The sequence below is a fragment of the Armigeres subalbatus genome, chromosome 3 (assembly GCF_024139115.2).
Source record: "Armigeres subalbatus isolate Guangzhou_Male chromosome 3, GZ_Asu_2, whole genome shotgun sequence".
Taxonomy (NCBI): Eukaryota; Metazoa; Arthropoda; class Insecta; order Diptera; family Culicidae; genus Armigeres; species Armigeres subalbatus.
The window spans coordinates 51,835,117-51,857,833 of record NC_085141.1 but is presented as its reverse complement, the minus strand read 5'-3'; the positions used below and the strand labels follow the sequence as shown (position 1 = coordinate 51,857,833).

Genomic DNA, 22,717 nt, shown 5'->3' with positions numbered 1-22,717 from the left:
TGGACCTGATCGGATCTGACTGACCTGGACCGACTTGGACTGGATCTGACTGGACTGACCTTGGACTGACCTGACTGGATCTGGACTGACCTGACTGACCTGATCTGACCGGATCTTGACTGGATCTGGACTGGATCTGGACCGACCTGGACTGGATCTGGACTGGATCTGGACTGACCTGACTGGATCTGGACCGGATCTGACTGACTGGACTGGATCTGACTGGATTGACTGACCTGGACTGGATCTGGACTGACTTTGACTGATCTGGATCGATCTGGACTGATCTGGACTCGATCTGACTGACCTGGACTGACCTGGACTGGATCTGGACTGATCTGGACTGACCTGACTGGATCTGACTGGATCTGGACTGATCTGGACTGGATCTGGACTGACCGATCTGGACTGACCTGGACTGGATCTGGACTGACCTGGACTGATCTGACTGATCTGGACTGGATCTGACTGGACTGACCTGACTGGACTGACTGACTGATCTGGACTGATCTGGACTGACCTGGACTGGACTGGACTGACCTGACTGACTTGGATCGATCTGGACTGGATCTGGACTGACCTGGACTGACCTGGACTGGATCTGGACTGACCTTTGACTGGATCTGGACTGATCTGGACTGGATCTGACTGGACTGGATCTGGATCTGACCTGACCTGGATCTGGATCGATCTGGACTGGATCTGGATCGATCTGGACTGGATCTGACTGATCTGGACCTGACTGGATCTGGACTGGATCTGGACTGATCTGACTGACCTGGATCGACTGGATCTGACTGACCTGGACTGGATCTGACTGGATCTGGACTGACCTGGACTGGATCTGACCGATCTGGACTGGATCTGACTGGATCTGGACTGATCTGACCGACCTGGACTGACCTGGACTGGATCTGGACTGGATCTGGACTGGATCTGGACTGGATCTGGGACTGATCTGACCGATCTGGACTGGATCTGGACTGATCTGGACTGACCTGACTGACCTGGACTGGACTTGACCTGGATCTGGACTGACCGACTGATCTGACCTGGACTGACCTGGACTGGATCTGGACTGGATCTGGACTGACCTGGACTGGATCTGGACTGACCTGACTGGATCTGGACTGGATCTGGACTGATCTGACTGATCTGACCGACCTGGACTGACCTGGACTGATCTGACTGGATCTGACTGACCTGACCGATCTGGACTGACCTGACCGACCTGGACTGATCTGGACTGGACTCTGGATCTGGACTGACCGATCTGGACTGACCTGGACTGGACCTGGACTGGATCTGGACTGGATCTGGACTGACCTGACTGACTGGACCGATCTGGACTGGATCTGGACTGACCTGGACCGACCTGACCGACCTGACCTGACCTGGACTGGATCTGGACTGACCTGACCGATCTGACTGACCTGGACCGATCTGGACTGACTGGACTGGACCTGGACTGATCTGGACTGACCTGGACTGACCTGACTGGATCTGGACTGGATCTGGATCGACCTGACTGGATCTGACTGACTGGACTGACCTGACTGGACCTGACTGGATCTGGACTGGATCTGGACTGACTGGACTGACCTGACTGGATCTGGACTGACCTGGACTGAATCTGACCGACCTGACTGACCTGACCGACTCTGACTGACCTGGACTGACCTGGACTGGATCTGACTTGGACTGGATCGACTGGATCGACCTGGACTGACTGGACTGACTTGACCGGATCTGACTGACCTCGGACTGGATCTGGACTGACCTGGACTGGATCTGGACTGATCTGGACTGGATCTGGACTGGACCTGACTGACTGGACCTGGACTGGATCTGGACTGGATCTGGACTGACCTGACTGGATCTGGACTGGATCTGGACTGGATCTGACTGACCTGGACTGGATCTGGACTGACTGGATCGATCTGGACCGGATCTGGACTGACCTGGACTGACCTGACTGGATCTGGACTGGATCTGGACTGGACCTGACTGGATCTGGACTGGATCTGGATCGATCTGGACCTGACTGGATCTGACTGGATCTGGACTGGATCTGACTGGACTGACCTGGACTGACTGGATCTGACTGACCTGGACTGATCTGACTGATCTGGACTGACCTGACTGGACCTGGATCTGGACTGACCGACCTGGACTGACTTGACTGGATCTGGACTGGATCTGGACTGACCGGATCTGACCGACCTGGACTGACCTGGACTGGATCTGGACTGACCTGACTGACTCGACTGACCTGACTGACCTGACTGGATCTGGACTGACTGGACTGGACTGACCGATCTGGACCGACCTGGACTGGATCTGACTGGATCTGGACTGGACCTGGACTGGACTGGACTGACCTGGACTGATCTGACTGGATCTGACTGACCTGACTGGATCTGGACTGGATCTGGACTGGATCTGACTGGATCTGGACTGATCTGGACTGACCTGGACTGATCTGGACTGATCTGGACTGGATCTGGACTGATCTGGACTGGATCTGACTGACCTGGACTGACTGGACTGGATCTTGACTGGATCTGACTGACTGATCTGGACTGGATCTGGACTGGATCTGACTGACCTGGACTGATCTGGACTGACTTGACTGATCTGGACTGACTTGACTGGATCTGGACTGACCTGACTGGATCTGACTGGATCTGGACTGGATTTGGATTGACCTGGATTGATTTGGACTGGATCTGATTGGATCTGGACTGATCTGATTTGGATTGATTGATTTGGATTGATTTGGATTGGATTTGGATTGGATTTGGATTGATTTGGATTGGTTTGATTGATTGGATTGGATTGATTTGGATTGATTTGGATTGATTTGATTGGATTTGGATTGGATTGGATTGATTTGATTGGATTTGGATTGATTTGGATTGGATTTGGATTGATTTGATTGGATTTGATTGGATTGGATATGAATTGGATCGGATTTGGATTGATTTGGATTGGATTTGGATTGGATTTGGATTGGATTTGGATTGGATTTGGATTGGATTTGGATTGGATTTGGATTGGATTTGGATTGGATTTGGATTGAATTTGGATTGGATTTGGATTGGTGTTTCAAATAAAATTCAACAATCCACATGCATTCTACAAGACCCATTCTACAAAATTCAAACTTTATTCTCAAAGTGAGGAGCCGAAATTCAGCTTTGCAGAGCAGAGAAACCAAAGTTCTATGAAAATGCGTACTTTTGTTAATTATATTCCGCTTTCCACAACAAATGAACGTTCCAAATAAAATCCAACAACAAACCCTATTGTACGATATTCAAAATTTATTTTCAAACTGAGGAGCCGAAAGTCAACTATACAGAGCAAAGAAACCAAATTTCTATGAAAACACGTACTTTTGTAATGAAATTCCGTGTTTCACAACAAATGAACGTTTCAAATAAAATCCAACAATCCACATGCATTGTACAATACCCATTCTACAAAATTCAAACTTTATTCTCAAAGTGAAGAGCTGAAATTCAGCTTCGCAGAGGAGATAAACCAAATTTCTATGAAAATACGTACTTTAGTTAATTAAATCTAGTTTTTCACAACAAATGAACGTGCCAAATAAAATTCAACAACCCAACAAAAAATCTATTGAGTACATTGAAAATGATTGGAGGGAGCGAAGAAAAGTTCAATTTTGTTGAATAGTGTAATTGTTCCTTTTTTCAATGAACTAAATATTAAAATGATTTTTATGGTTGTGCTGAGTTCATAATTGTTCTGGCACTGCAATATCATTTAAACACAGGATATTATCTTCGCTTGTGTAAAAATATTATCCCTTTTCAAGGAGTTCTCTGGAAAGATATTATCATTTGATCATTTGATTATAATCCTGATTGCCGGCGCAGTTCGGGCTTTGCTCACGTTGTCGAGGTGTTACTACAACAAAAGCTGTGGAAAAACTTCACCATGAAGGACAAGGCTTTCATTTATTTTATATTTTAAAGTGTTACAGTGTGTCTTAAAGTGTTACAAGGATTTCTGGCAGATTCTTGTAATAAAAAGATGTGAATATGAAACTTGAAAAATGAAACGCAAAACGAATCAAACAACTAGAATTGCTTGGCTTCCATCCACTGTGTGATGGTATATTGTTGGTATCCCATAGCAAACTGGACCAATTCGAATAGACCTATGCAACTTGAAGGAGGTTCCTTATTTTCCAACGAATGGCAGCACATCGGCTGCCTACAAACATTTTCCACACCGCGCGCGCGCATCGCGTGCAACCAACTGTAAAAGTGCTTTACTAACATATTTCAATCCATCACTTGAGCTGACGGAAATAAACGACCACGTGATTTATTCCTATTTTTGTTTACATTGAATCATAGATGGAATTGTTTTCTTGTGAAGAAACAGTTCCTCATAATTCTCAATAATTAATCACTACACGTTTTATTCGTAATTTTTAAACATGAGTTTTCAATTGTTTTTGGTCGAATTTCATATTTCTTCGTGCTTCCTTCGAGTATCTCCAACTGTGCCAACTATCAACTATCAACTATCAACTATCATGAAATAAGAAATATTCATAGAAGACTAATTGCATAATTCGATGAATAGAGTAGAATGCTTTTGTTTCCGCGTGACACAAGACGAACACAAACGATACAAATTCATTAAATTAAGCCATAGAAAGCCATCAATTAGTGACTGTAAAGCTTAATTCCCTATGTGCGTCTCTTGCTTCACCTGGAAAGAAGTATAAAACGAACTCCACCATCCGAGCCCACACCACTGACAAAAGTGACCCACATTTTGCAATTAAATCTCGCATTACCTCACCGAGTCACCTTCTTTGGTTTGCTCCTGCCTAGCTGCTGCTCGCCATGCAACCAAACAACTTCCTTTCGCGAACGCGATCGCGATCACGATAGAGCGTGTAGGCGTGAGCGACATCCGCTTTTGCTCCATGTACCCGACACTACTTCATCTTCAAATCCATCCAACTTCGCTTACTCATGGTTCCACATCCAGGCCGGTGGTTTCGCTTTCATTGGACTCGGCCGGTACAAATTTTGTAATACCTAAGTGGCGGCATCCATCCGCTCTGCCGTTGGTCTCGATCGTCGATCGCTAGATTGTTGCATTACATATGTAGACTTTTATGCTTTCATACTTTAACCTGTTTCCTGCGCATGCCGAACTTGCCGCACAGTCGAACAGTCTGGTGAGATCTCTATCATCTTACTCTTTTATGCTCTTCGCTACCGATGTTTTGCAACCTGCATTGGATCCGAATGGGTATTCGTGCATCTCACACGGTAGCGATGGTAATACCTGTTATCACATCTAATGTATCTCTCCTGTTTCTCCGCGTCTAAGAAGCAAAATGGGCGTAGTAACCTTATATGACCTATCCCAAATAATTAACATATTAATTGAGCGTATGTGTGAAAGCATGTCCACTCGCTCGATCCGTAATAGTTTCGAAAGGTCAACAACATGACTCTCGAATGGGTTTTCCGAAGGTTATTATAAATTTATTAAGAATCCCTCATGAAATGGTTTTCGTTTCTCAACTTTTCAAATGCCGCTACCATTTCTATCTACCACAAATGCAATTAAATTCGACTAAATTCGTCAATATTAGACTCAAAACTTTCTAAGAGTAATTAAAACTAAAGCATTCGAGTTGAATCAAATTTTATTCAAATGGAATTGTACTAGTTTGTCACGTTAGTTAAGACTTTCTACCGAAAAATCTGAAAATAAATCAATCTAGCCTAACATTTGAAAAATGGGTTTTAATCATTCGATTTCTTCGTCTTAATGCATAGATAGATAGATGATAGATAGATAGATAAAGGCTACTTACATGTAGAAATATTGTTGTCATAAATTTTAATAAATTGAATTGACTAAAGCTCATTGTTAGTTTCTCGCATAGCTTCTACGCGCCGTTGTGTGACAAGCATACTGGAAATAAAAACCACAAACCCACCGTTACCTCGTTTCAGGATTTATGATGATTAATTTGCTGAGCTTATGTTAATCAGCCGCAGCTGGATAACCCAATATAGGAGAAATTTATGTCTAAAGCAATGGGTGAAGAAGCTCTTGCGTATGGTAGAAAATATGCAAATTTAAGAAAATTAATTGACCGGAAAACATCTGCATTATTGCGGTGCGGATTCATGTGAATTCATAGTTCAGAAAAATTATCAATAGCCGTACCATAAATGATGTTGAAAATAAATGAAATTTTTTGAAAATGTATTGCTCGAGATACTTATATTTGAAATTGAGGAGTAATTCAGGTAATTCAGGAAGCATTCTATTTATTAATGAGGTTTTTGGCCCTAGGCTGTTCACCTCAGACGATGCTCGACGAGCTCTTCAAAAGCATGATTCAATTAGTTTTCGTTTTTCTATTCCTACGTTGCTCTAACACTGGTCTATAGTACATTTGTATTCGCGACGCTTATGTGTCACATTTGTAGTTTTCGACCTCTAGAATCGACTGGTCACCGGCGTTGATTGATTGATTGGAAAATTCGAGATTATTTGATCACAAAATTGGAAGGTTCGTCGCTTGAATGGTGTTGAACCATTTTATTTTTGCATGATTGCATATTCATAGAAGTTAAAATACTAAGCGACTGTTCAGCAGCATATAAGCATAACGCATATGGGAATGCATGGTACTCCAGTTCTAGGTTCTCCAAATTTTTCTACATCCTGTTTCATCCGATCCAGCAAAATAAAATGAGCATCGCTAGGAACATAACAAACTAGAACCTACAGAAAACCAGATGAGTTGGATAAGACACCCTTGAAACGATTGTGAGAATCGTTAGAAGACGACCGAATCAGATGTCTGAAATCATGATTCCATGATTTCTTATCGCACTATTCGACATGTTAACCAAGAACATGTACTTCTAACAAGTAATCAGATTCAAGTTTCCCTAATACAAGTTGGATACAAATCAATGCACACTTGTACATTTTTAATTAAACGGATTAGGTAATATGCATAGAAAATCAGTCTCAAGACAAATCATTGCACAGAAGTACCATGCGTCTCCATATGTTGTTGTTATGCTGCTGCCGAACAGTTTTCAACATCGCTACCTACCGTTTCTGGAGGCCCATTTTGCTTGAAAAACAATTATGGGGACAGGACATGGGACAGATATTGTAATAACTTAGATTATCGTTTTAACTTTGTATTTTAACAATGAATATGCAATCATGTAAACATAAAAATGACTTCAACGCCATTAAAGCGACGAACCGTCTCCAATTTTGAGCAAATAATCTCGAAATTTTCCAATCAATCAACAACGCCGGTAACCAGGCGATTTTAGAGGTATGCTCTTATACAAAAGGTCTAGACGATCGCCAACTTTATATTCGTCATACGTCATAACTCACCAGACGTGTAATGAGGAAATAAAACAAACCTACTATCACATGAATCTCGCTACAATACAAACGTGTCTCGTTTTGATGCTCCCTGAGGATCAATTAATTTTCACGGTATGCTATATCCTAGCATCAACATGTTGGTAATCCACTAATGATCAATAAAATAAATATAATTGGAAAATGAAACCACCTACCACCTACCTCTAGCCTTAGAAGTAGAAACTCCTACAACTTACAGACACATCAAAGTACTCTCGTCAATGCATCGATACAAGTGGAGAATCATAGGAATGGGTTGAACACTACTCTGCGGATTCGACCTCTGAAATCCATGGATGATAGCTGACTTAATTCGACGGAGGTGTAGACTAAAACACCAGACTTGACATGCATCCACAAAATAGTCGTTTCCGTCTCTAATGGTCCAAAATCCATTCACAATACCGTAATCCAGAGATCCATCTTCTTTAGATCCTGGCAGAGCCGCATTGTGGAAATGGGAAGGGTTTATTGATTAAAATCTGCATACAAAATAACCTAAAATTAAATCATGGTTTGTAAGTCAGATACCAGAAGAGACTGTCTTGTTTTCCTACACTCAATACAATTCTGAGCATTTCGAGTAGTCTGAACACAAGCATTGATTGAGATCCCTAGTTTACAGAGGGACATGTTTTAAATTTAAATGTACCAAATAATTTTTGAATATTTTTTATACGGTTTTAGATTATAAGTTTCCAAAATTGGGAGCTACTATCAGTCACTACCATGAATTAGGATAAGTTAAAACTCTACAAATACTAGAATGAAATAGAATAGTAGAGAACTAAATCAAATTTAAATTATTCTTGATGATTTGAGACAGACTAAATCTGGATGAATTAGGCACCGCAAGTTTTCTTCGTTCACCAAAGATATATTCTTCTTTCTTCGTTCTGGATATCTTTTTACTAAAACTCCAGCCTGTTCTGCTTGGACTGTTCCCTTTTTGTCAGAAACAAAATTTTATCAATTAATATTGTAGTTAGAGAGGCCAAAGTATGATTGTATAGAACTTTTGGTCCGGAGGATTATTTCATAGATTGGAAATCTGTAAAATAGCTATACAGGCTTAAGCGACTCTATGACACTACTCATAATTCCATAACCCCGAAGGCCACTACCCCGAACGCCACAACCCCGAATGCCATTGCCCTTAATGGGACACTACCCCGAATTAATCATTATTTCAAGTTTATACTTCATTTCAATGAAAAAAATGATACTCAATAAAAGTTTATTCATAATTCATATGAATGAACAATAGTTCGAACTGGAACTGTTTCAATGCAGTATAGAACTAAATATTCTCACTCCATAATATCCCGTGTCACTTCGTATGGCACCCTTCAAGAGTCCTGAAGGGTAGAGGGAGATTATGCAGCACTTTCTCATGCACAATGTAGAGAGTTGGAGACAATTGCGGTCCACGTCAGCATGGCTACAAGGACAACAAGCTTGAAGTTGTTCCTTGGTCGCTGTAGTAAAAGCAAGGGATTCTAGAAGAAGCGTGGTCTAAATCTCAGAATCGACGAGTGGGTGAATGAGTGAGTAAGAGTGAGTGAATAAGAGTTAATGAGTGAGTAACAGTAAGTGAATGAGTAATAGAGAATGTATGAGTGAGTAAAAGTGAGTGAGTGAATGAATAAGAGTGAATAAGTGAGTAAAAGTAAGTGAGTGAGTTAGTAAGAGTGAGTGAGTACGAGATAGTGAGTGAATCAATGAGTAAAAGTGAGTGCATGAGTAAAATTGAGTGAATAAGTAAGATAGAATGAGCGAGTAAGAGTGAGTGAGTGGTATGAATGAGCGTAGGAGTAAGCCAGTGAGCAAGAGTGAGTGAGTGAGTAAGAGTGAGTGGGTAAGTAAGAAAGAAGAAATGAGTAAAAGGAAGGAGTGAGTTAGAGTAAGTGAGTTAGTAAAAGTGAGTAAGTGTGCAACAGGGGATGCATGAGTAAAATCAGTGAGTAAGTAAGAGTGAGTTAGTGAGCGCTCGTCTCTCTCAAGTGTCGGGCAGACGCGTTACTTTTAAAAAGGCATTATTTCCTCTGTGTGCCTTATCCCGGTATAAGCACGTTCATTTAAAGAAGGTATCATCTCCTCTGTCTGCCTTACATATAACGGGCAAACGCGTTTATTCAGGAAATGCATTATTTCCTCTGAGTGCCTCGGATTGAAAAGTGACTGCTCGACACTGACATGCATGAACCACAAAAGCAACACAAATTGAAACCTACACGGTTAGAAAAATGGACCCAATTTTAGGTACTTTTTTTCTCTTGCATCTCCCTCCCTCTTCCCTTTGTTGTCATAAAATGAAGAGCAAAACCATTCAACAAGGGCAGTAAAGTGTGGGAACCCAACGTTAAGTAATCTCATGTTTACAAAAGTTGAGTGAAATTTACCTAACTTTTGGTTAGTTTCTATTTAAAATTAAGTATATTTTACTTAATATTTAGTGAATTTTACTTAATTTCAAGAAAAAATTACTTAATTTTGGCTTCCCACACTGAACCTCCGATTTGAGTGAAAAGTACCTAATGTTAGGTACTTTTTTCTAAGCGTGTAGAGTGCCTAATGTTGTTCATGGACGCATCGAAAACCTTCGACACGGTTAAAGCAGATCTTCTACTACGAACCATGGCTGCACAAAGGGTTCCGGAGAGAATCATCTCGCGGATTCATAACAATCGGGAGGCTTATCTTGAAGATACAGAAAGGCGAAATATCAAAAAAAAATTAAACCAGGGGCTTCCACAGTTATGTACGTTGACACCGATGCTATTTAAACATGAACAATGTAGAAGATGATTTTACGTGGATAATCAAGGAAAAGACGATTGATCAAAAGGAGACGACATCTAATAGGACCACCATCAGTTCCACTTCAACACTAGAGAAACCTTAAACCACAAAAGTGTCCGGTCATACCCAGGGTTTGCTGAAATTGCTCTCGATAGATAACGAACAGAGATAAACGAAAAGGCAAAAACTGTTCCGATTCATAATAAGCCATGATAACAAATTTATCAAATTTGTAGACAAGTGCGAAAAAACAGGCCACTGACATCCTATTGTTTATTTTTCTTATAACTATAATCAAATCTAGATTCGTCATGTGGTGAACAGCGATTGACTCTGTCAAGAGTTGAATTTTCCTGATCCGAGAATATCCTTTGGCGATTTCGGCCACTACAGATTTTGGTTTTATTGATTCATCCGATAGCGATTTTGAACATCGATCAACCAACCAACTTTGAGTTAAATTTTTCTTGACCCAACTAGGTTCAGTGGTCTAAACCATAAAAAAAATCCACTCCAGAGTTGAATCAGAATAAGTCCAATGGCAATTCCAGCCATCAACCAACCCGAGCAATGTCTGAAAACATAATGAGAGAATATAGAAAAAATATTTTGACTTTGACATCAAATGGAAATCATGATTTGTTTTCAAATACGAATCATCATGATTGATTACATTTTTTGATCTCCTTTTGGTGTAGATTTCTAAATTGTATAATCTGACATCAAACTGTGTACTTATTTTGTTATCGGAACCAATATCAAATTTAGTTTTCGATTTGCTCTCATCGATAGCAGGAGTAGTTTTCGATTTCATGTCACAGTAGGCTTTCTCTGCTATACATTTTATTATTTTAACCAGTAGGAGATTGAGGGTTCGAGTCCCTCCAAGACACGTGGATTCTTTTTCGCAAATTTCATATCAATTTGTCCATTTTGAAACATGTGCTGTGCATATGCACTAGGGTAGTATGGGAAAAAAATTGTCATCGAATTTCAAAAAACGACATTGCTCACAAGTTTCATTACCCCAAAATATGAACCCATGCAAAATTTGAGCTCAATCGGACATGATTTAGGGGTGCCTAAAATTCATCAAAGTTTTGAAATTTTTACCCATTAACATTTTCTCAAGAAGGGACCCAAGGAAACGCCAAAAATCGATTTTTTATGCCAAAAGACTTAAAAATGCGTGAAACGTCGAGATGTGATGTTATTACAAAACATTTTTTTTAATCGTTTTTTCTCTTAGAACATTTCGGGGAATTGGAAATTTGTTCAAATGACGAAAATTTTTATCATCGAAATTTAACATCGGACGATACGCAAACGTTTTCGTAGCCAAAAATATTCCCCTATGCAAAAATTTATATCGGACATGATTTGGGAGTGCTCAAAATTAAACCAGTTTTTTTTCTGACAAGGGGGAAATTTTTTCTTTTGTTTTTCGATGCTAAAGGACTCCAACTTGTTCTTCGGTTTACACTTCTTGCTTGGGTACAAATGTCAAAACTTTGATGAATTTTAGGCACCCCTAAATCATGTCCGATTGAGCTAAAATTTTGCATAGGGGGATATTTTTGGCTACGAAAACGTTTGCGTATCATCCGGTGTTAAAATTCGATGGAAAAAATTTTCATCGTATGAAAAAAAAATTCCCAAAAATGTTCTAAGAGAAAAAATAGATTTTTCTCAAAAAAAGTCATTTGGCATCAAAAACAAAAATTCGATTTTCGACTTTTCCTTTGGTCCCCCCTTGGGAAAATTTTCATGGGTAAAAATTTCAAAACTTTGATGAATTTTAGGCACCCCTAAACCATGTCCGATTGAGCTTAACCCTTAAAAGCGCAATGTTGTTTTGAAACAACAAACCGGAAATACGTTTAATGTTGATGATTCTGATGGATGTTATGTTAAAAATATTTCAGACAGTTTCTAAAAAATCGCTTTGCGACTTTAAGGGTTAAATTTTGCATAGGGGGATATTTTTGGCTACGAAAACGTTTGCGTATCGTCCGGTGTCAAAATTCGATGAAAAAAATTTCCTAAAAAGTCCTAAGCCTAAAATTGTTCTAAGAAAAAAAAAACAGATTTCTCCCAAAAAAAATATTTTGAAGAAACATCAGATCTCGACGTTTCATGCATTTTTAAGCCATTTGGCATCAAAAACAAAAATTCGATTTTCGACTTTTCCTTGGGTTAAATTTTCAAATGGGTAATAATTAAAAATGGGTAAAAATTTCAAAACTTTGATGAATTTTAAGCGCCCCTAAATCATGTCCTATTGAGCTCAAATTTTGTATGTTGTTGCAATGTTGTTTTATGAAATTCGAAAATGTCATTTTCATTGGCACTCTAATATGCACAGCCAAGATATTTATAAAAAAAAAACGTATTAATCCACTTAGCGGTGATGGAGCCTTTCTCGTGTATTATAAAAATAGTATTTTGGCCATAACTTTCAGGCCAATAGTCCGATATAGCGAATAGGATTTAATATAGGATTTCAATAGGATTTCAAACAATGGGAAAGGATTCCGCGTCGAATGCAATCTGTCACGAGCAAATCGGTCTGGCCAATTTTCAATAGGAAACAATGGGACAGGATTCTGCGTCGAATGCAACTTGTGCGAGCAAATCGGTTGAGGATATGTACCTGAAAAATGAGTGACATATTTTGCGCACAGACACATACACATGTACATATACGACTCGATATAATCACCTAGGCTTCGAATAAAGGATCACGATTGGAAGCTTGGAACATGGAACTATCAGTCGCTAGGCTTCGCAGGTTGCGACAGGATAATCTACGATGAATTACATCCCCACAACTTCGACGTCGTAGCGCTGCAGGAAATCTGCTGGACAGGACAGAAAGTGTGGAAAAGCGGGCATCGAGCGGCTACCTTCTATCAAAGCTGTGGCACCACCAACGAGGTAGGAGCCGGCTTCATAGTGATGGGAAAGGTAAGCCAACGTGTGATTGGGTGGCAGCCAATCAACGCAAGGATGTGCAAGCTGAGGAGAAAAGGCCTATTCTTCAACTATAGCATCATCAACGTGCACAGCCCACACGAAGGGAGATCCGACGACGAGAAAGAAGCGTTCTATGCACAGCTGGAGCTGACATACGATGGATGTCCACTGCGGGACGTCAAAATCGTCATCGGTGACATAAACGCTTAGGTAGGAAGGGAGGAAATGTATAGACCGGTCATCGGACCGGATAGTCTGCATACCGTATCGAACGACAACGGCCAACGATGCATAAACTTTGCAGCCTCCCGCGGAATGGTAGTCCGAAGCACTTTCTTCCCCCGCAAGAATATCCACAAGGCCACATGGAAATCACCTAATCAAGTAACAGAAAACCAAATCGACCACGTTCTAATCGACGGTTTCTCCGACATCACAAACGTACGCACTTACCGCAGTGCGAATATTGAATCTGACCACTACCTCGAAGCAGTATGTCTGCGCTCAAAACTCTCGACGGTGTACAACACGCGTCGGAGTCGTCTGCCGCGGCTAAATATTGGGAGGCTACAAGACGGTAGACTAGCCCAAGACTACGCACAGCAGCTGGAAGTGGCACTCCCAACGGAAGAGCAGCTAGGCAGCGCCTCTTGAAGATGGCTGGAGAGATATTCGATCCGCCATTGGAAGCACCGCAACCGCTGTACTTGGCACGGTGCCCCCGGATCAGAGAAACGACTGGTATGACGGCGAATGTGAGCAGTTAGTTGAGGAGAAGAATGCAGCATGGGCGAGATTGCTGCAACACCGCACGAGGGCAAACAAGGCACGATACAAACGGACGCGGAACAGACAAAACTCGATTTTCCAGAGGAAAATGCGCAAGCTGGAAGATCGAGACCGTGAAGAGACGGAGGAACTGTACCGCGCTAATAACGCACGAAAGTTCTATGAGAAGTTGAACCGTTCACGTAAGGGCCACGTGCCACAGCCCGATATGTGTAAGGACATAAACGGGAACCTTCTTACAAACGAGCGTGAGGTGGTCCAAAGGTGGCGGCAAGGGTATGCGATAAGACATTTTTTCCTAACGAAACGAAACGAAACGAAGTTTAAAATGTTTGTGTTGATTCGAAACGAGACGAAACGAAATATATATTTACTTTCGAGACTTCAAAACGATACGAAATCAACGTCCATTTAATTCGAAATTTGATTTTTTTTTCGCGGAACTTTTATTACATTATGTACATTATGTACGCAATTCTGAATTCATTTTCTAAAGGTCAACTAACTGCTTTGCGACCAATAGAATTATAGTCACAGAAGAAGCAGTCTGTGACAGTCCATTGACGATAAGGCAATACCCCAGCCTTAGTTCCACTTTAAAAGGAATTCATCGTTCATTTTGTATTCTAATTCAAATTCTATTTAAAACCTTATTTTATTTAAGACTAATGTGATTATGCTGAAGCATACTTCATATTCATTTATCAGCGTGGTTTTATGGCATTGAGCTAAATCAAAACCAGAATATACGAAGAAAGTATACGCAGATAGAGAAATGTTATTAACATGCATTTGCTCACTAGACAATTCTTCTGCACCTTTCCAAAATGCACAAAAATATGTCTTTCAGATTGTGTTTCAGAAATATGATCGCAAAGTTTGTACGACTGCAGTTTGCCAGGTATGAACAAATATTTTTTCCTTTTTCATGCAAAAGCATGTAAATAAAGGATATAATTTCCTTCCAAATTCAACCTTTTTCAAGGAGGCTCGGAGACCGGAGACTTATGTACAACCAACTCGGCGAACCAAGCTATTTTCTGTTTGTCCTTGTATGTGTTTGTGCATATGAGGCATGCAAAAATCGTTGTCAAATTTTCATCCTCAACCGACTTCAATTGAGTGCAAGAAACAGCAGCTATGGACAGTATGAGCCGGTCACGCCCTTACAGTCAATTTAAGATTAGATAGGCTGACCAGATCATTTCGGTGAAAAAATTGGACAAACGCGTTTGCACAACGGGAGTCAAAAAACTTGTGACAATATTCAAGAGCAGTGAAAATTCAAAATTTATGGGCTTAATTTTCATTTTTCGTGTTAGAAGTTGGATAAAATTTTTAGAGTGAATTATTCACCACCATAGCTTTCTATTGTATTAGGTTAGTTGTGGAAAATGCTGAACAACAAATATTTCACTGTTCAAAGGGGCGAGAACAAAAACACGAAGAAACAAAAAATTACGCATTTTCACTTACACTCAGTCGTGTGATTTTGGATATAGTTGTCAAATTACCAGTGTTGGTAAAAACTCAAAATCTCAAAACTCATGGATGATTCAAATCAAGCGTGAGTTGAAACGCACCCAACTCAACACCTAAAAACTCATAGATGAGTTGAATCATTCATTTGAATCATCGTAGGTTTTCTTTTGTTCTCCTTCGTTAAAAACAGTGAATTGACGTTTGTCGCATAAAATATTAGACACTCTTTTATGTATAAGCAATAAATTGCCCCCAAATTAATTTCAAATGCGTTTTTAAACCAAAATGATTTTTTGGCAAATGAGTGAAATGATGCGTTTTAGCATGAAAAATTCAAGCGTGATGCATTCCTTTAAAATCGCAGACGATTTCGTTCGCACGGGAGCGCTCGTTGATTGAGATTTATGAGCGATTTTACCAACACTGCAAATTACTACAGAAAATAAACTCTTTTTCCAAATCTTCTTATTCTGAGTAAACCAATATATATTTGTACAGAAGAGATTATATAATTATACCATGAAAATGTGTTCAAGAAAGTGAAACCATTAAAGCTCTCACGGCCCCTTGGTACGGTCGAATAAAGAAATATATTTAAAAAAAAGCAATAAAATTGATAAAATTTTCCATGAACGCTTTCTAATTCTTCATGGAAATTTTATTAACTGACTATGTGTTGGTCCAACGATAGAAATATGTTGAATAATCTAGTGCAAGCAAAAAATATGGCTTCATTTCCACATCAATATGTTTTATGGATTGGTTTTAGTTCTGACTGGTATTCCGAGACTTCCGAAACCGGTTACAACAGGGTACTTATTTCAAAATCTTGGACTTTGATACCCACATTTCGTGGATTATTTCAAATGTTATCCATCATTAGGGCCATCAAGGGACTTCCGGAACCGTGATGTTTAATAGCAATGAGGATAATTTACACTCAAAATCATTGGTTTAAATTTATTTAGCTCTTTTTCAAGCGGATTTTTTCAAAGGATTACATCCATAATAAACCGATTGACCAAATTTAAAAGTGGAAGTAGTTGTATGGGTTTTTCGTGGTTTTTATTTCTTATAAGGTACCCCGGGGCAAGTGAGAATACGGGGTAAGTGGGTACTATGACTGCAGATGAATCGGTGAACGTTTTTAATGGTAACAGTGTTCTAGGAAGCTGGAGCAGAACTATCAACGAATTCACCCGACACAAAAATATTTGGAATCAAAACCATTTAAGGCACCATACTAATGCTATTGCTTGATCATGACTTTTAACTACCGGGAAAATCTATTACTTTTATTTTAGTTCAATGTATTTTAAACTAAATAGCCGTTTCTAAATTTATCATCGATAAATCGATCGACCAACCAACCGACTTTGAGTTTGATTTTACTTGATCCAACTAGGTTCAGTGGTCCAACCCATCGAAACATCCACTTCAGAGTTTAATTCAATAAGTCCAACGACAATTCCGGCCATCAACCAACCCACTCCAAAATATTATTTTCCCACATTCGACTAGATTCGATAGCAATTCTGACCACCCCAGAGTGGAACCTTATTAAGGCTCCCCCAAACCTAAGCGATTTCATCGCCGCGACGGCGACAACTAGTCGCCGCGATTCTATCGTTGGGTCGCTGCAGGCAATATCCTATTTACGCTTCCATACCTACGGCGACAGAATCGCCGTCGCCAAGCGATAGAATCGCATCACGACTGTCGCGTCGCGTGTGTTTGGGGGAACCTTTAACCATTCAAACCATCGTCAGACCCACTCCAGAATTGGATTTTTCTTGATCCGAATTGGCCCTATAACGATACCAAGCATCAAGCGACCCATAACAAAGTTGGATTTTATTGATCCAACTAGACGTTGCAGTTCGTATAGTGTAGGGCGAACGAAGCACGATACTAACGGGCGCGGAACATTCTTCTGGCGAATTCTTACGAACGAGCGTGAGGTGAACCACTGAGGCGGCAGCACTACGAAGAGCACCTGAATGGCGATGTAGCAGATAATCATGGCGATATGATGACGAGCCTGGGAGCATGCACACAGGACATACGTTTTCCCGCTCCGAATCTCCAGGAAATCCAGAAAGAGTTTGGCCAACTGAAAAACAACAAAGCCTCTGGGGTTAAGCAACTACCAGAAGAGCTGTTTAAACACGGTGGTAAGGAACTGGCTAGAGTGCTACACTGGGTAATTGCCAAGGTTTGGGAGGATGAGGTTCTGCCGCTGGACTGGATGGAAGGTGTTGCGTGTCCCATTTACAAAAGGGCGATAAGCTGGATTGTAGCAACTACCGTGCAAGCACATTGCTGAACGCCGCCTACAAGGTACTCTCTCCAATTGTATGCCGTCGAATAACACCACTTGCAAGAGAGTTCTTGCGGCAGTACCAGGCGGGATTCATGGGCGAACGCTCTATAACGGACCATGTGTTCGACATACGCCGCATATTGCAGAAATGCAGCGAATACAACGTACCGCCATCGCCATCGTAGAGCAAAATCTTTTCCAAAGGTCTTTTATATTTTAGTCTTCTTGCCCTAAGATGCATTCTATCTATTCTACAAGCATTCTAAGTAGTTGAAACAGTGACCCATTGTCACCCAGACGATGGTACCCTCATCTATTTATCGACTTCAAAGCCGTATAAGACACACGAGAACGGATTTCCGAATAAACTGATACGGTTGATTAAGGCGACGATGGATCGGGTGATGTGCGTAGTTCAAGTTTCATGGGCATTCTCGAGTCCCTTCGAAACGCGCAGAGGGTTACGGCAAGGTGATGGTCTTTCGTATCTGCTGTTCAATATCGCTTTGGAAGGCAGGGATCGAAAAGAGTGACACGATTTTCATTAAGTCCGTCCCGTTATTTGGTTTCGCGAACGACATAGATAACATGTAACTTTGAGAAGATAGAGGAAGCGTACATCAGACTGAAGAGCGAAACTAACCGGTTTGGATTAGTCATCAACACGTCGAAGACGAAGTACATGATAGGAAGAGGTTCAAGAGAAGATAACGTGATCCACCCACCAAGAGTTTGTATCGGGGATGACGAAATTGAGGTGGTCGAGAGTTCGTGGTCGTCTGAGCAAATAAATATATTAAAAATGGTTTTCCTATGCTATGCCGTGGGACCATCAGTTATCTTCTTCTTATTTTCATTAGGAAGTCAGAGTAACTGAAATCCAAAAACCTTGATAAAGATTGGAAACGCACTCATCAGTAGCAAGCTAGATTATGGAGGATCGATACACGACAACTCAGCAGACCCCAACCTTCGCAAGATACCGAAAAACAAATCGATGTAGTGATTCAAATTCACCATAAAGCAACAAACATAGCCTAATAATAATACTTTCATTGGTTTTAGAGCCTATGATGGGAATTAGACTATGAACGGAAATATCTGCCCTTACGAAAAATAAACTCGAATTACGTGAAGTTTACGTCCTTGCTATCTACCGGTAACTGTTTCGTTATTAACACGTAGTTATATGTACCAAAAAGACCTTTACCTTAGTTCGAGGCTACAACTTATACAAGGAAAACACTTTCACTTCCAGTTGAATAAAACCTAGGAAATTCCTCTAAATATCCACATTATTTTTCACCTAATATTATATTCATAGAATCCTTTTAATAAGCACAAGCGATCAAACATCATTATTTTCGCTTTTATGAAAATTAAATAATTTACATAAAACCTTCAAACTAAAGGAAAACAAATATATCCTCATTTAACAAACATTGACTTCTGATTAGCTAATTGAAAAAAAAAGTTCTGTGACCGAGTTTCACCTTTCTTTCGACATTATGGTAAAACTGGCAAAATAAATTAGGATAGCAAAATATAAGCTCGATTATAATACGACTTCATACAAAGCCATCGAAAATTATTAAGCTCTTTTAGTGGACGAGTTTAGTACTATTTCATTTAATTCCACCAAGTTGTAATATTTACAGATACGTATTTCGACCTCAACTGTAAGACCGTCTTCAGTGTCTCGTACTTGATTATACAAGTCGAAAAGTCGAATTAAATGGAATAGTACTAAACTAGTCTTATCTTATAACAGACAAAACCACCGTTAGTGAATGATTGCAAGAGTCAACAAATAAAATTGACCGAACACATAACCATAACCGAACAAACATTCCCGCAAATATTACGACCGCGACCGTGTCAAACTAAACCTCAACAACACTCCGTACGTCAAGCAGCTGATTCGCGATGTGGGAGTACGCACGATGTGAGAAACGTCTGGTGGGCCGAACTACCCAAACAGCAATATCATGTAACGCAGAATTATTCAGGACTTGCGCAAACTTTTGGCTTCTTGGCCTCTCTTCGTACGCACGGTTGTTCCGTGTCCAAATGAGTGCACAACCACCGGGGGTTGCGTTTTGTGGCTATTTTTAAACCCTACTTACCAGTTATTGAAACGTTAATCCAGTTTGGTCTCATTTTTCTTCCTCGTTGTGTGTCTGGCTGCTTTGTGAGTGTCCTCTTGTGTTTCGGGTGTTCAATCCGAGTCTGCTTCTTACGCTGCTGCTCCTTACGTAACTGCCTTCCCGATTCACAAATATCCCCCAAAATGGATGAACCGGTGGTCGGTCAACGGATTGCACTTAATTCAAATTCAAACACGACTCGAACGACAAAGAAATTAAACAATCTATTTTAAGCTTTAAGTGGCCTAAAAACCGCAAATCCTATGTGAAACTGCTCCGGATTTTCAATTTCTCGATCTTCTGTGTCTCGACGTCAGCCAAGCAAAGTGGTTTTATTTCCATTCGTCACTTGCTATTTTCTTCAAAAACCATATTACACAACCGACCACTTGGGTAATTTTGCTCCACGCGCTCGCACAGTTGACAAATTACTTCACCTCCTAACTATTTGCAACTGGCAACGATCGTTGAGCACTAACCATGCGGTACACCCTTTCGCACTTCAACCACATGGGCGGCCTTACGACAGCGTAAGAAACGGAATTCGAGAGCACACGATCGTTACGGGGGTTGGGATTCCTACTCCAGGGAGACTTGAACGCGACTGGAAGCGACGAACCCGACCGTCTTGGTTAACCACCAACGTGAAACTGCGCCCGACCCAAAACGGACTCCAAGCTCAACTCAAAGTCGAACCCTCCACCCCGAAAAATAAAAACCAAAGCCACGATGGCGATCACCATCCAAACGTCAACAACGACGACGACGACGACGATCGATCGCATGTGGTAGGAGAGATGATTCGAAGAAAAGCGCCAAGGACTGCGCCGAGTTGCAGTCCTAAACTTGGAATGGAAGTAGGTTCGTCATTAGAGGAAAGCATGAAGTGTGCCTAAGTCTGGCATCGTCCGTGACGCGATCGAAGCCTCTCTGCTCTTCTCCGCTCTGTACAGCTGAGTGCTGCAGGCGGATGAGGGTAAGCCGATGAAGTAATCGCATAAAGTAAAATGCAACTCCCCCACCCGGCTTGCGCTGTGGGCTACTGGATGAAATACGACGGAAAAGCGAAAACAATATTTATTGGAATACTACAAAATCGTTCTAAGGATAAATAATATTTCTGAAGCAAAGTGTTAGATTGAATAAAAATGTTTTCTTTAAAGAATTTCATTTCTGTTTTTCGCTCACTCTTTGATTATGCACACTATTCATACATAATCATAGCAATCGACAGAAATAAATTGGATGACTATTATCAATTATTCTAAATCTTTCAAGATCTTCCTTAAATGAAGGATTCAGGGTCTAGAATCTAGGTACATGCGCAACCGAAGATCTATTGGTCTACTTGATATAATATATGCTCTTAGTAGTTTTTGTCCAGCCGATACACTTAGCAAATGACAAGTTGCATTCGATCGGGAATTCTATCTCATTGTATCCTATTGAAAATTGACAAGATCGGACCATATGGGATAAAAAATTATGACCAAAATACGATTTTTATAAACAAAAACACGAGGTGCGTGGGGATTGTCCCTACTTTGGTAGGGTAGCGCGTGGACTGCTTCGGCAGAACAGTGAGTGATCTGCTTGTGCTGATATAGGAGTGTCGTAGTGTAGTATCTAATCGTCGTGTATGAGGAAGGCATAGTTGCGGTTTAAACTTCCGACCGATACAAATTTTTTTTTTCCTATTCATAACCACGGACGTGGTGACTATACTTGTCGATCCTCTGAATTACACTGCTTAGCTTAGCTTAGCTTGATTGACTGTACCAATGATGCAATGATGCCAATTGATGCTTGTCAAAGCGCCCCAATTAGCGAACGGCATTCGCTAGTTGGGGTGAGGTCGTTACCCAATTAGCGAACGACCACTGTATATTTAGTAATTTTTTTGGACTGATTTGAAAATCAGTTGGTTGAGTAGATTTCTAATTTGGGAATCAGTAAAACTGTTGATTGGTGCACATATGATAAAGGGCTGATTGAGAGGTTGAGAAATGATTGCTGATCTGAAAGTCGATTGATGCTAGCTGATTTAGTGTTTAATTGATTTGATCAATAGTGTTTAATTGATTTGGGAATCATTTCAACAAATACATGAATAGGGGTCGATTCGGGAATCGACTGATGCTTGGCTGATTTGGGAATCAGTGGAGGTGGTAAATCGGTGAGGAAGAGTCGATTTGGGAATCGACTGATGTTCACTGATTTGAGGAAACAGCACAGATGTGAATATTGTGATGAAAAACCAGATTAATCCACCTAGCGTTGGTGGTGCCTCTCTCGCATTTAGTTAAGACACCAACCTTAAATGGGGTTGTTATGGTCCGATGTACCATTTTCTTCATAACTTTTTAGCGCAGTGACCGATCGTTATAAAATTCAATAGTGATCAACAAGGCTTTGTCCCCTGTCGAATGAAACTTGTTGCGAGAAAATCGGTTAAGGATTACTATACGAAAAGTTGGCTAATCTTTTTTATAGCTTTTGTGCACACACATACACACACACATACACACATACATACACACGGACAGACAGACATGTGCTCAGCTCGTCAAGCTGAGTCGATTGGTATATAATACTATGGGTCTCAGAGGCTTCTATAAAAAGTTCGTTTTCGGAGTGAAATGATAGCCTTTCGGTACAACTTAGTTGTACGAGAAAGGCAAAAACGATTTGGGAATCGAATATGTGCTGATTTGGGAATCAGTAG

General features: G+C 40.7%; 1 protein-coding gene across 1 annotated transcript in view; it reads right to left on the bottom strand.

The window, feature by feature from the left end:
• LOC134224718 (uncharacterized) overlaps positions 1–20,774 on the bottom strand; it is a 156,975-nt gene extending 136,201 nt beyond the window's left edge. The window contains exon 1 of the mRNA XM_062704245.1: positions 19,972–20,774. Within this exon, the coding sequence (XP_062560229.1) occupies positions 19,972–20,005 (34 nt within the window). The 5' untranslated portion in view covers positions 20,006–20,774. The remainder of the gene's footprint in view (positions 1–19,971) is intronic.
• Between the last annotated feature and the right edge of the window lie 1,943 nt (positions 20,775–22,717).